The 13,771-nt window shown below is 43.0% G+C and overlaps 1 protein-coding gene across 1 annotated transcript in view; it reads left to right on the top strand.

The window, feature by feature from the left end:
* Positions 1–258: 258 nt before the first annotated feature.
* The window catches only part of LOC122747913, a 30,250-nt gene continuing 16,737 nt past the window's right edge, over positions 259–13,771 (top strand). Inside the window, exons 1-3 of the mRNA XM_043993700.1 lie at positions 259–397; positions 3,402–3,528; positions 12,481–12,555. Of these exons, the coding sequence (XP_043849635.1) occupies positions 259–397; positions 3,402–3,528; positions 12,481–12,555 (341 nt within the window). The remainder of the gene's footprint in view (positions 398–3,401; positions 3,529–12,480; positions 12,556–13,771) is intronic.

Below are 13,771 nucleotides of genomic sequence, written 5' to 3'. Positions count from 1 at the left end.
TTACTAGCTGTGTGACCCTGGGCAAGTCACTTAACCCCATTGCCCCGTTTAAAAAAAAATGCACCAGATCAAATTCTAATGGGAAAATCTAAGAAACAGTCACAGTGAATCATTTCTCCAACCCAGCTCAGCCTAGGGAGACAGAGAAAAAGATCTGTGGATACTGGGGATAGGGTCTGGCCAGGAGCCCACCACACACAGGGCACTGTAGTGCTGGCAAAGACTGTGTTTCAGGGCAAAAGAAGGTCCTGGACCAGTATGGGGCACTCCCATGCCTGGAAACCTTGGCAGGAACAGATGCCAAATGACCTCTTTGTTGCCCACTCCTCAGCAAGTACCAAGGATGGTAATGGTCTGTACCAAGTGGAAGCATCCATCTTCATCATGGGCGATTGCAGTGGGAATGCAATAGTGTAAGGTGATCTGATGAGAAGCATGGGGTTATTTTCAGCAAGGGAATTTTCCAATATAACCCTGAAGGACTTTTAAAAATTGCAACCCATCTACAGAAAAAGAACTGATGGTATCTGAAAACAGATGGAAATACATTTAAAATTTTTTTTCTTTGACAATTCCTTAATCTGAAATTTTGTTTTTCAACTGTTTTCTCCCACAACCTAGCTAATGTGGGAATGTTTTCCATGACTACTCATGTATAACTTATATTGAATTGCTTGAGTTCTTGGGGGTGGGGGTGGGAAGGGAGGGAAGAAGAGAAGCTGGAACATAAAGTTTTAAAAAATTGATGTCAAAATTTTGTATTTACATATATTTTGGAAAATAAAATTCTAAACAAGAAAAAAAATCTCAGTTGGTCAAGAAGTTCCTTGTGAATACACACTGGTCACTTTAGGCTCCTCCCTCTTTACCATCTTATGGGAAAGATTTCTGCCTAAATGTTTAGAATTTCACTTTCAAAATTCCCATTCCTCTTGGACTAACATCTCCTCTAAACTTTTAGAAGACTGGAACTTAACTATATTACTTCTACCCTTTGAAATTTGTTCTCCCCAAATCAAGGCTACATGTAAGACTATATCTGGCTTTCCTCTTCTTCTCCATCACAAATTGTAATATGGAGTGATCAATGATACCCAAGTTTCCCACATTTCTACTCAAGAAACCAGTTTCTCCTTGTTCATCAGAATCAGGTCCAAAATATCTATGTTCATTTTGTCATTTCCTCTACCTTTTCTAGGTAGAAATGACCATAAGTCAAGCTAAACATTAAAAAAAAATCTTTTTATTGATGTCTTGTTTTTATAGCACCTTTGTTTTTTAATCTATTTCCCCCATTTCCTTGCTATCAAGCCATTCATTGCAACAAATATTAAAAGAAAAGCAATTGAGTAAAACTAATTGAATTTGACATATGCAACCCCAATAATCACATCTGACAGTGAGCACTATTTAGCACCCATAGTTCCCTACCACCTCAATAAAAGGAGAAAGCTGCATTTTTCTCAACTCTTCTCTGAAAACTGAATTGTTATTATTACTCTGGGATTAGCACAAAGAATGATGGCTGGTTTTTTGTTTTGGGGTTTTTTTGTTTTTTTGCTTTGCTTTTTAAAATTTAATCAAGCTTAAGACTGGTAGATAAACATAATTACAGCCCAATTACTTCAGATCATTCTTCATATTTGTATACATAGAGCCTGATGAACTTAATCCCATGGAAACCTTCAGTCAACAAAGAGGTGTATACAGCCTTTCCTCCCCTCACTCAAAAAGATTTTTTTAAAACCACACAAATTTATAATCTCTTTGACATACACTGTCTCATTACAAATGATTCATACGTAAATAGATCATAGGTGCGATGTGGGATGGAATTAGGGGTCAAATTGATCGTGAGTCCTCCCAAAAGAATTACAAGACTCAGTGACTGTTTCTCAAGTTTTATTGCAATGCTATGAGTGATCCCAGGGAGAGAACCAGAATAGTGGAAAGGTATCTCTTAAATAGTGAAAGGAAAGACAGTTATATTTATAGTATGGATAAATTGATTATCAGTCTCATTATAATAATCTCCACCTAATCTCTAGAGAAGTGGAAAGAGGCAAACTGGGGGTGGGGGGTGGGGGGGAGGTTGTTCAATGAGATTAAACTGCTTACATCCCTATGAGGGAGGTTAATACTTTTAGCTCTTGGGATCTGTATCTCTATTAAGGTACTGTTATTAAATTGACTTTGATGTGATGATATAAAGAAACTTAAGGGGCAGATTAAAAGGAGACTAGGGGGAGGAGAGGAAGGGGGAGGTGGAATGACGTTAATTACATCATATGAAGAAGCACAAAAAAAACCCCATGACAATAGAGGAAAAGAAGGGAGGGGTAAGCATTGGTTCAACCTTACTCTCATCAGATTTTGTTCAGGGAGGGAATAACATACACTCCCATTTGTATAAAGAAACTTAGCTTACTCTTTAATGCAGCAAAAGGGGAATGGGGAAAGGGTGGCATTGGTAGAAGGGAAGGCAGAAACAGGGGAATAAAGGGGAAAGAAAAGGAAGGGCAGCTGATAAAAGGGAGGGCAGATTGAGGGAGGCAGTGGTCACAAGCAAAACACTGGTCAGGAAGAATAGGGTGAAAGAAGGGAAAAAAGAAAATGACTGAACATTTATTTCCATTGAAGTTTCTTTCATTAACAAAGGTTATACATACAGTAGCATATTAGCTTCCTTGTACCCACTACCTATTTATGTATGAATCATTTGTAATGAGAGTGTGCCAATGAGATTATATATGTGTGTGATTTTAAAAAATTATTTTGGAGTAAGGGGAGGTAAGGCTATATGTACTTCATTGCAGATTTCCCTGGAATTAAGTTCATCAGTCTGTCTGTGCACAAATATGAAGAATGATCTGAGGTAATTGTGTTCTATCCACCAGTCTTAACTTTGATTAAATAAAATAAAAGCAAAAACAAACAAAAAACCCCACAATTCTTTGTGCTAATCCCAAAGTAATAATTTAGTTTTCAGAAAAGAATTGAGAAAAACGCAGCTTTCTCTCTTTAATTAAGTAGTAGAGAACTATGGGTGAGAAATAGTACACACTGTCAGATGCAGTTGATGGGTTTGCATGTGTCAGATTCATCAATTAGTTTTACGCAACTGCTTTTTTTCTTTAATATTTGTTGCAGTGGATGGCTTGATAGCAAGAAAATGGGGGGAAATAGATTCAAAAATGAAGGTGCTGTAAAAACAAGACTTTTTTTTTAATGTTTTGCTTGACTTATAGTCATTTCATCCTAGAAAAGGTAGAGGAAATGACAAAGTGAATGAACATAGATATTTTGGACCTGATTCTGATGAACAAGGAGAAATTGATTTCTTGAGTAGAAATGTGGAAAACTTGGGCATCATTGATCATTCATATTACAATTTGTGATAGAGGTCCGCAAGCAGGCGGAGCCGAACAGAGCCGCGCATGACCGGCAGGCAGGCGAAGCCCGCCCAGCTGCAGGACCAGCAGGCAGGCGGAGCCCAAGCCTAGCCGAGCTGAGCCGCAGGACTGGCAGGTAGGCGGAGCCGCAGGGGCAAGCTTGGGAACCCGAGGAGAAGGGGGAAGTACAGGGGGAGGGGTAGGAAGGGTGGAGGGGTGGACTCCCCCATGGTGGGAGGATCTAGAGGCATAGCCAAGGGAGGAGCAGGAGGGGGTTTGGGGAAGGGGAAGTCACAGCACCAGGTAACTGAGAAGGGGAGGGGGGAGATAGAGAAGCAGAAGAGGGTGTAGAAGAAGCAGTGGAGGCAGGTTGCTTAGTTGAGGGTTCATTGGGCGAGGAGGAGGGGGGCAGAAGCTGAGTTCCTGGCCCCCATGATATGTAACTCAAAATTTCGCTTTCTAAGCGGAAACCCACAGACACCCCCACCCACCCACCTAACTCGCCTACCTAACGGGATCTTATCGACTCAGTCTGTAAGGTTATTTTGGCTTGGTTTGTTAAAGTAACAGCCTAACATATTCTCAAAAACAAAAAACAAAACAAAACAACTTTTCCCCATATCGCTATGTAGCCTTTAAGACTAGATTAAAAGGTTAGAGAGGGAAAGGCCCCATGTACTTCAACAGAAGTAGGAAGAAAAAGGCATGTGAAGATTTAAAGAGACAGGCACATAACAATCGCCAAAAATAGGTGAGACATACAAACACAGATTATTATTATTATTTTTTTGCGGGACAATGAGGGTTAAGTGGCTCTTTACCCACTGCACCACCTAGCTGCCCCCCAAACACAGAATTTTTCTTTTTTTTTTTTTTTAGTTTTCAACATTTGTTTTTATAAAATTTCCAATTAAAAATTGTTCTCCCTCCCTCCCACCCTCCACTAGACAGCAGGTAATCTGATATAGGTTTACATATATATATATAATATCAAACTTATTTCTGCATTAGTCATGTTATAAGAGAAGAATCAGAGCAAAAAGGAAAAACCTCAAAAAAGAAAAACAACAGCACCAAAAACAAAAGAAATAGTATGGTTCAATCAGCATCCATACACTACAGTTCTTTTTTTTTTTTTCTGGATTTGGAGATGTCCTTCCATCATGAGTCCCCTGGGACTCTTCTGTACCATTGCATTGGTGGGAAGAATCTAGTCCATCACAGTAGATCAACACACAATGTTGATGATCCTGTGTACAATGTTCTTTTGGTTCTGCTCATCTCACTCATCAGTTCATGCAAGTCCTTCCAGGTTTCTCTGAACTCCTCCTGCTCATCGTTTCTTACAGCACAATAGAATTCCATTACATTCATATACCACAACTCAAACACGGAATTTCTTACCTAGATTGCTTGAAAATCAGGATCAGAATGATGTGGGATGGAATTTGGGGTCAAACTGATCGTGAGTCGTCCCAAAAGAATTACAAGACTCAGTGACTCAGTTTCCCAAGTTTTATAGCAATACTGTGGGTGACCACAGGGAGAAAACCAGAATAGTGGAAAGGTATCTCTCGAATAGTGAAAGAAAAGACAGTTATATTTATAGTATAGATAAATTGATTATCAGTCTCATTATAATAATCTCCACCTTTGGGAGGTACAGGGGAGGGCCTATCTTTCTCATTATAATAATCTCCACCTTTGGAAGGTACAGGGGAAGGCTTATCCAAATTTGGAGCTCCTGGGGTCCTAAGCCAACTCCCGAGGTGGGTACCTTTTTCTTTGGAGGTGTGTTTTGGGGGTTTACATGTCATAAGGTGAATCTGGGGACAAATTTGGCCTTGTCTGTGCATGTCTCTTTCTGGCTCCCATGCTTAGTTTCAAAACATCCTCATTTATCATTTATTCCTAGTTTGAGTTTCTATAGCCTGTCAGTGTATCATTGTTATAGTCTTAGGCCTTCATGGCCTAGCTCCCTCTGTTCCTGTTATGGGTTCTGATTACTGTAAGAGAACCTAGCATCCTGACTTGTAAGTTATCCATTAACTGTGATCTGAATCCCTCTTAGAGCTCATATCTGAATTAGAGCTTGGGTCTTAGATTTTTCTATTAACCCCTTTTTGCCCCCTACATCAAGAAGATTTCAGGATTCGAAACACCAGTTGTAGTCTCCAACTGTGTCCTTTGAAATATTGGGGACTTATCTGTTTGTGTTCTAAATTATTGGGGAATTAGGCTGGGGTTTCTAAGATATTACTATTTATAAATTAATGCCATTGCACCCATTTACGTAGTAAGCAGTTATAAAATCATATTTAAATGTTAGGAGAGCATTGATTGCATTTAGCACAAGCTGAACCCCGCCCCGCCCCCCCCCCCCCCAGAGAGCACAATGGCTCCAAGTAGAGTTCAGAAGCCTTCTATTACCTAGAGAGAGAGCTTAGCTACAGCCATCTTCCTCGCCAACCATGTCCCCCAGGATGGTGTTCACAAAGAATTGAGAAGAAAGAAAATAAATTCACCACCCATTCCTTTTGACCAGTTTAAGGTTTGAATATCAGTTAAAGGATAAAATTGAAGTATTAACAAGAATTCTGGTCAGAACACATGTAGACAATACATATATGGTATAAACAATTAAATGAGGCCCTGTTAGACCCTGGGTAAGATTTTCCTAGCTGCTTATGCAGCCTTCTGTCAGGTCAGCCAAGACTTTCTCTTGAGCTTGTGGCTGCCTGAATTTGTCGCACAGAGCTATTAAACCCTAGGGTTTGTTTTTTTTCTTTTAAGAGAAATCCTATTAAATAATATTCTAGCTAATGAATTGTCTGCCTAAACTGAGTAGGTGGGTCCCTACCTACAGTAATTGCATTGCCACCCAGGAATTCTACAATTTTCTTTATTTCTCCTTTGCCATATGGAATTGCAAACCACCATCTTCATTTTTGCAGTGTCTGGCACATAGTACTCTTTAACGAAATGCTTGCTCTCTCTCTGTCTCTGCTCTGTCTCTCTCTGTCTCTGTCTCTCTCTCTTTCTCCAGTCCCTGCAGAGACAAGAGTGGGGCTCAAGAGAGGAAAATGCTTTGCCCAAGCTCACAAGAGCAGGCAGGTTCATTCACCTCAGTCTCACACTGAGACTGACCTAAAGCAGAGTCAAATGGAGCCCAAATCTGAGACTCACAGAGAGTCAGCCCTGGAGGGAGCTCTGAGACATCTTGTCCAATACCTTCACTTTGCAGAGGAAGAAACAAGTCTTGAGTCAGGGTCAGAGGAGGCATTAGGAAGGACCCAGGTCTCCAGTCTCCCAGTCCACTGCTCCTTCACCAGGGGGCTGAAATTCACCCTCCCTGCCCCCACCTCCACCCCCACCCAAGGGTTCTCCGGCTCTGCCAGCAAACACCTCCTGGGCTCAGAACTCAGGACAAACAGCTCAGCAGGGAGTGGGGCCTTTGAGTCTTCCAGGCTCACTCTGAGCCCAAGCTCATCTTCCACACCCACTCCTAAGGCTCAGCTCTGTGGGAAAGTTTAAGGTCTAATCTTCTAGGGAATGAAATGGTAGCTGGGATGGGAAGCACATCCACCAGGAACTGAAGGCCGAGGAGCTGCCTCCCTACCCCCCTCAATCCCCAATTCCTCTCTCTCCACTCCCCTTAGGGACAATGTTGAGGACTGCTCAGGCATAGCTGAAGATGTCTGGGCTTGGGGAAGTATCTGCCTCTCTCCAGGTCCCCCAAGTGCCCCCTCCACTGACCCACTGCACTTTCAGCCTGGAAAGATTTGGAAGCCAGGGAGGGTAAACTGTGAGGGAAATCAAAGAGTCTCCCCTAGAGCCAGGGGAGGCAGAGCCATCCCAGGGAAGACTCACCCTGCAGCAGGGGTTGAGGGACCATCTTTCTCCCCCATCCCCATTAAGTAAAGTGCTCCCCTCTCTAAAGGCCAACTGTGGGGTGTCTCCTGGTCTCCAGGCTGCCTAGTGCTGCCCCTTCTCCTGGGGAAGCAAGATGTGTTCTCCTGTGGCTGCTGACCTCTATTGGCACCAAAGGGACTAGGCTCAGGCCTTCCTTTCCACTTCTGGACTGTGTAGAGATTGGATTTTTTTTTTTTTTTAGTGAGGCAATTGGGGTTAAGTGACTTGCCCAGGGTCACACAACTAGTAAGTGTTAAGTGTCTGAGGCCAGATTTGAACTCAGGTACTCCTGACTCCAAGGCCTGTGCTCTATCCACTGTGCCACCTAGCTGCCCCGAGATTGGATCTTAAAAGGACAAGACTGCTTCTGCCCCCCCTTCTTTTTGCTGAGTCACTGGAGAGGAAGACTAGAGAGCTGCTCCCCCAGAGGGAGCCTGTACCAGGCCCCCCCTTATGTTGTTGTTGTTGTATTGGTGTTCTTTGAGAACAACAAGGACAACAAGAATTACAAGTGAATCCTTTAAAACTCATGCCCTTGGCCAAAGCCCTGAGCATCGCACCCTGGTTATGGTTTTGGCACAAAGATCTGATTAAGTACTTCATGTTATTCGATTATGATTCAATTCTATTCAACAAACATTGATTCAGGTAATCCTAAGCAAGACAAGAGGCAGTGTGGCAGAGTGGATAGAGGGCCAGACTTGGAGTCAAGAAGACCTGGGTTCAAGTCTTGTGTCTGACACATTCTAAAGGGATGTGACTTTGGATAAGTCCCAGCCTCTCAATGGCCCAGTCAGCTGAGACCAAAAGTTACAGATGTTGACCATATGTGTCAGTGTGGAATGTGAGCTCCCTCTACTGGTGGAATCACAGGTATGGAAAATGACCAAGGTACAGAGTGGCTAGTGATGTATGATGGGATACTGTGCAGGCCCACCCAGAAATATCTGCATTATAACAAGGGGCCCCTGGAGGCATAATGAGCTGAGCATTCCTGGCTTCCCTGGCTGCCTTCAAGTGTCAGCTAAAATCTCTCCTTCTACAGGTAACCTTTCCCAGGCTGCCTTAATTCTAGCAGGACTCCTCTATTGTTTCCAGTTTGTCAAATATATATGTATGGGTAAATATACACATACAGACACATCTATATGAAATCCCTTTACTTTATATACATATACATATGCACACACATATTTACTGTCACTGTTACTGTCACACATACATAGTTATTGTTGTTCAGTCATTTTAGTCATGTTCAGCTCTTTATAACACCATTTTGGGGTTTTCTTGGCAAAGATACTGGAGTGGTTTGCCATTTCCTTCTCCAGCTCATTTGACAGAAAAGGAAACTTGAGGCAAACAGGGTTAAATGATTTGCCCAGCGTCACATAGCTAGTAAGTGTCTGCGGCAAAATTTGAACTCAGGAAGGTGAGTCTTCCTGCTTCCAAGTCCAGTGTTAGATCTACTGTGATATCTTGCTCCCCTATATATTCATATTACATATATATGTATATAAAGTATTTATATATATATATATGTACAGTAATATACAAATGTATGTAATATGAATATATAGGAGAGCTAGATATCACAGTGGATATATATGTATATGTGTATATGTGTTTTAAAATTATAGCTACTACTGTGCTTTATAAATTAAATTGCTATTGCACCAGTTTTGGCAGTATTTATTAATATTACATATACCAGTAATGAACTGACCATATTTCTCCCTAATTTCTCATGGTCTCAGGCTGTCAGACCCATGCTGTCCTAAGAGGGAGGTCCAAGCCAAGAGCATGAGTCCAGAGAGAAAAAAAGCCAAGAGCCAAAAGCGTGACCCTGGCTTGGCCAAAGGTTCTATCCTCTGTTGATAGAGGCAGGTCATTCATTATACATTGATCAAAGCAAATTGGTTAGTATCATTCAATTCCATTGGTTGACATGACTTGAGGGTGATCTAAATTAAAATGAACCCTACAGATGACATCTGGGAAGATGACCCTCACTCAAGTTCCTTAAGGCAAAGTCCGTTATCTGGGTGTAGTTTGATCCCATCAGTGCTGATTATGGTGCTTGGCACATAGTAGGTGCTTAATGAATGTTTATCGACAGACTGCCAAGCTTTGGTAGAGCTTTATCATTGTTGTTAGTTCCCTCTAGACACTGACCTCCCCTTTTCTAAGGGCCTTTACAACTCTGGGGCTCTAGTCTAGTAGAGTATCCTGCAGGGGTTCTCATAGCTACTTACTTCCCAGCTGCAGCAGCTTTCTCCTGATCCAGGTGAGGGTTCTGAAGGAAACAGAATGCATTCCCACTGCAATTGCCCATGATGAGGATGGATGCTTCCACTTGGTACAGGCCATTGATATCCTTGGTGCCTGCTGAGGAGTGGGCAACAAAGAGCCCATTTGGCATCTGTTCCTGCCAAGGTTTCCAGGCATGGGGCTGGGGCTGCCTCATTCTGGTCTAGGATCTCCTTTTACCCTGAGACACAGTCTTTGCCAGCACTACAGTGCCTTGTGTGTGGTGGGCTCCTGGCCAGACCCTATCCCCAGTATCCACAGAACTTTTTCTCTGTCTCCCTAGGCTGATCTGGGTTGGAGAAATGACTCACTGTGACTATTTCTTAGATTTTTTTCCCATTAGAATTTGATCTGGTGCATTTTGCAGATCTCTTTGGAGGAGTCTTGTTGGCAGTGATAGATGGGGAGAGAGCTCACTATACTTCTTCCTGCTATTCTGCTATCATAATTCTACTTCCCTTGTACCCACTATTCTTTTTTTTTTTTCAGGGCAATGGGGGTTAAGTGACTTGCCCAGGGTCACACAGCTAGTAAGTGTCAAATGTCTGAGGCCAGATTTGAACTCAGGTACTCCTGAATCCAGGGCTGGTTGGTGCTTTATCCACTGTGCCACCTAGCCACCCCCTGTACCCACTATTCTTTTTTTTTAATTTTAATTTTTTTTTGTGGGGCAATGGGGGTTAAGTGACTTGCCCAGGGTCACACAGCTAGTAAGTGTCAAGTGTCTGAGGCCGGATTTGAACTCAGGTACTCCTGAATCAGGGCTGGTGCTTATCCACTGCGCCACCTAGCCGCCCCTGTACCCACTAATCTTTTTTTTTTTTTTTTTTTAGTGAGGCAATTGGGGTTAAGTGACTTGCCCAGGGTCACATAGCTAGTAAGTGTTAAGTGTCTGAGGCCGGATTTGAACTCAGGTACTCCTGACTCCAGGGCCAGTGCTCTATCCACTGCGCCACCTAGCTGCCCCCTGTACCCACTATTCTTAATGTAACCCTTACTAAATATACCTTTCTAAAAGATACTTAGGCTAGGTGACTAAAATGTTTCTCAACTGATCATTTTTGGGAAAGCAACTGGTGAGGACTGAACCAGTAGCCTTAGAGAGTCACCTCTGAACTCTAAGGGAAGATAAAATCTTGCTCTGGGACCCAAGACTCATCTGTGAGAATGAGAGTTGGGATAAGGATCCTTAGAGTTTACAAGGGCTTAGGATTCTCTTATAATATCTAGTGTATATTCAGGCACTCATAATAATTATATATTGTTTTTATTTTGCTGTTTTTTAGCCATTTTCAGTCCTATCCAACGCTATGTGACCAACCCCTTTTGGGGTTTTCTGGGCAAAGGTACTGGAGTGGTTTGCTATTTCCTTCTCCAGCCCATTTTACAGATGATGAAACTGAGGCAAGCCATGTTTAGTGACTTGTCCAGGGCCACACAGCTAGTAAGTGTCTGAGGTTGGATTGGAACTCAGATCTTCCTGACTCCAGGCACTGTACCACCTCCCTGTCCTATATTGTTTGATATTATATTTACAAGGATAGGATCGCAATAAAAAAATCCTTTAGGCCAAGGGATGCTAATGCCCATAAAGTATACAGCCAAAGACAGACAGTTTTGTACTTTACCCTGTTCTGATCTCCTAATTGGGTAAAACTCCTGGCTGGCTGCAGTTACCTCTTCTCCTCTTCTGCTGCCTTAGGCAGCCCACCTACTGGCCTGATGTCTGGTCCCAGTAAAGGAACTTCTTGGGACAGCCAAATGGCACAGTGGAAAAAGCACCAGCCCTGGAGTCAGGAGGACCTGAGTTCAAATCTGGCCTCAGACACTTGACACTTACTAGCTATGTGACCCTGGGCAAGTCACCTAACCTTCATTGCCCAGCAAAAAGAAAAAAAGGAACTTCTCCTACTTGAACCTCTCTCCAGTGACCCCAAGAGCTTCTCCACATCTGGGTCTGATTAGGCATGCCCCCTGCCACATCTGGCACCCATCACCTGTTCCACACCAAGCCCATTTTTAGAGTATATGAGTGTATAACTTGCTACCTTTGACCCAAGTTTGGAGCTTGTCCTTTCACCAATGTGTGTCCCTCCCCTTCTTACTGGGGCAGTTTCTTTTATCCTTGGCCATGACCCTCTGCCTGTCTATGTTGTCCTATAGTGGCCTGCTTACAGCTCTTTCTTTGGGTCACTGACCCCTGGTCTTCACATCAGAGCTGTGAGACAAGCAGAGCAGCATGCCTGGTTAACTTTTCATCTGACCGTGCTGCCTCCTTAGCTTCCAATGAAATCCTTCTAATTGGGTTTGACTTCCTGCCTTGGGTCCTTGCACTCAGTTTTCTGGTTTTCCAGTTACTTATATAATAGGAAAAGAGTGTGCAGCCAAGGGATAATCTCACTTCCTCTGGGTTTAAAAGAACAAAATATTGGGTCACTATATCTCTTTCTATCCCGAATCATTCATTTCTCTTTTCTTACACTTCTACAACCTTTCTCTTCCTCCCCCTCCCCCTCCTCCTCCTCCTCCTCCTCCTTCATCTCCAGCTCCTCCTCCTCCTTAGCTGCCCCCTCCCCCTCCTCCTGTCTCCTCCTCCGTTTCCTCCTTTATCTCCTCCTCCATCTCCTGCTCTCCCTCCTCCTTCTCCGTCTCCTCCTACAATTTCATGTTCATCCAATCTCTTCCCCCCTCTACAGCGGTTTCCCTTACAAATGTGTATGTGTATACTTATCATTCTCTGTATTTGTCAGATACCCTATTTCTAGCCTCTGCACCAGCTGGCTGGACTTCTTCCTGAATTTTGTGGCTCTCTAGAATAAAAAACAAAAACTGCCAGGCTGACCAGCCTCTCATTCCTTGCACTTCTCAGGTTTGGATCTGCGAAGTCAGGAAATATATGGATTCAGGGAGTCTTGGAGGAAGTGTCTAGGACCAGCAATTTTAGGTAAGGAGTTCAGGATTTTCCGGGGACAGACCAGGAATTTCAAATAGTTACTGCTCTGGGAACAGCCTAGAAATGGAAGTCTTTGTCATTGGGGGAGGGGAGAGAGGGCATGTATGTGTCTCCTTTTCCCAATACACTTTAAACCCAGGGTCTTTAAAGGTGCTTCTATATCAAGATATTGGGGAGCGCCTGTGAACCTCCCCTTCCCAGGAGGGAGAAGACGCTACAGAAGTTAAAGGCAGTAGCTATTTAGAAGGTTTTACTTTCTCAGTCTCTGAGTGAAGGATTTTTTTCCTGTGTTGATACTAAGGAGAGGAAAGGGCTGGGACAAAGTAAGTAGACAATATTAATCTCTTTCTAACCAAACCCAGTCCTGGCTAACTTCTACCTTCTATATGCTCTGTGCCTACTCAGTTAGTCCACCTCTCTTGGTCCCCAAACAATTGTGTCATATTCCTCATCAGTCAAAAATATGAAGCATGTCCTCCAATGTGCATGTTTACATTTTTGCAAACTGTATACAAGCACGACTGTACAAGCACTAGTAATTGTGCAAATTGTAAGATTACACAGAACTAGATATTTAATAGAATAAAAAAAGAAAATATTTTATTCTTGAGCCAGTAGAGACCCGAGGAAGATATTCAATAGGGTAGTGCCATGGTCAGACCTCTGCTCTAGGAACATCATTGTGGTGGGAGTGTGGAGGAGGGATTACAGATTAGAGGCAGATGTGCCATGGAGGAGACTACTGTAGAAGGCCTGAATGAGGGTGATGGCTGAGGAGGGGAGGGAAGGGGACAAATGTGAGACATGTGGAGCTAGAAAGTGATAAGACTTTGCAAATGATCATAAATGTGAAGGGTGGAGAGTGAGGAGAGATTTTAAGTCTGAATAACTGAAAGGAGGATGGTGCCCTTAATAAAATGGTCAAGTTTGGAAGAGCAGCAGGTTTTGGGGAAAGGATAATGTGATGAAATCCATGATGAAGATCGCCATCCATCCATGACCACTCCTCTTGTGCAAGTCATTCTGTCCCCATGATATAAAGGGAGAGGCAGCAAGCCTCTTACTGAGCACAAACTTCCTGGGGCAGCTACCAAGTGTCCTGAAGGACAGGGTACACTGAAGCAATGGCACTTGCAGAACAGCTGCCTAGAGAACAGTGAGTTTATAACTGTCTCCACTTCTTGTCTCACTTCTTTTTTTTTTTTTT

This window comes from Dromiciops gliroides, chromosome 3 (genome assembly GCF_019393635.1).
Source record: "Dromiciops gliroides isolate mDroGli1 chromosome 3, mDroGli1.pri, whole genome shotgun sequence".
Taxonomy (NCBI): Eukaryota; Metazoa; Chordata; class Mammalia; order Microbiotheria; family Microbiotheriidae; genus Dromiciops; species Dromiciops gliroides.
The sequence above is the reverse complement of the archived record's forward strand: the minus strand, read 5'-3'. Positions and strand labels throughout refer to the sequence as shown.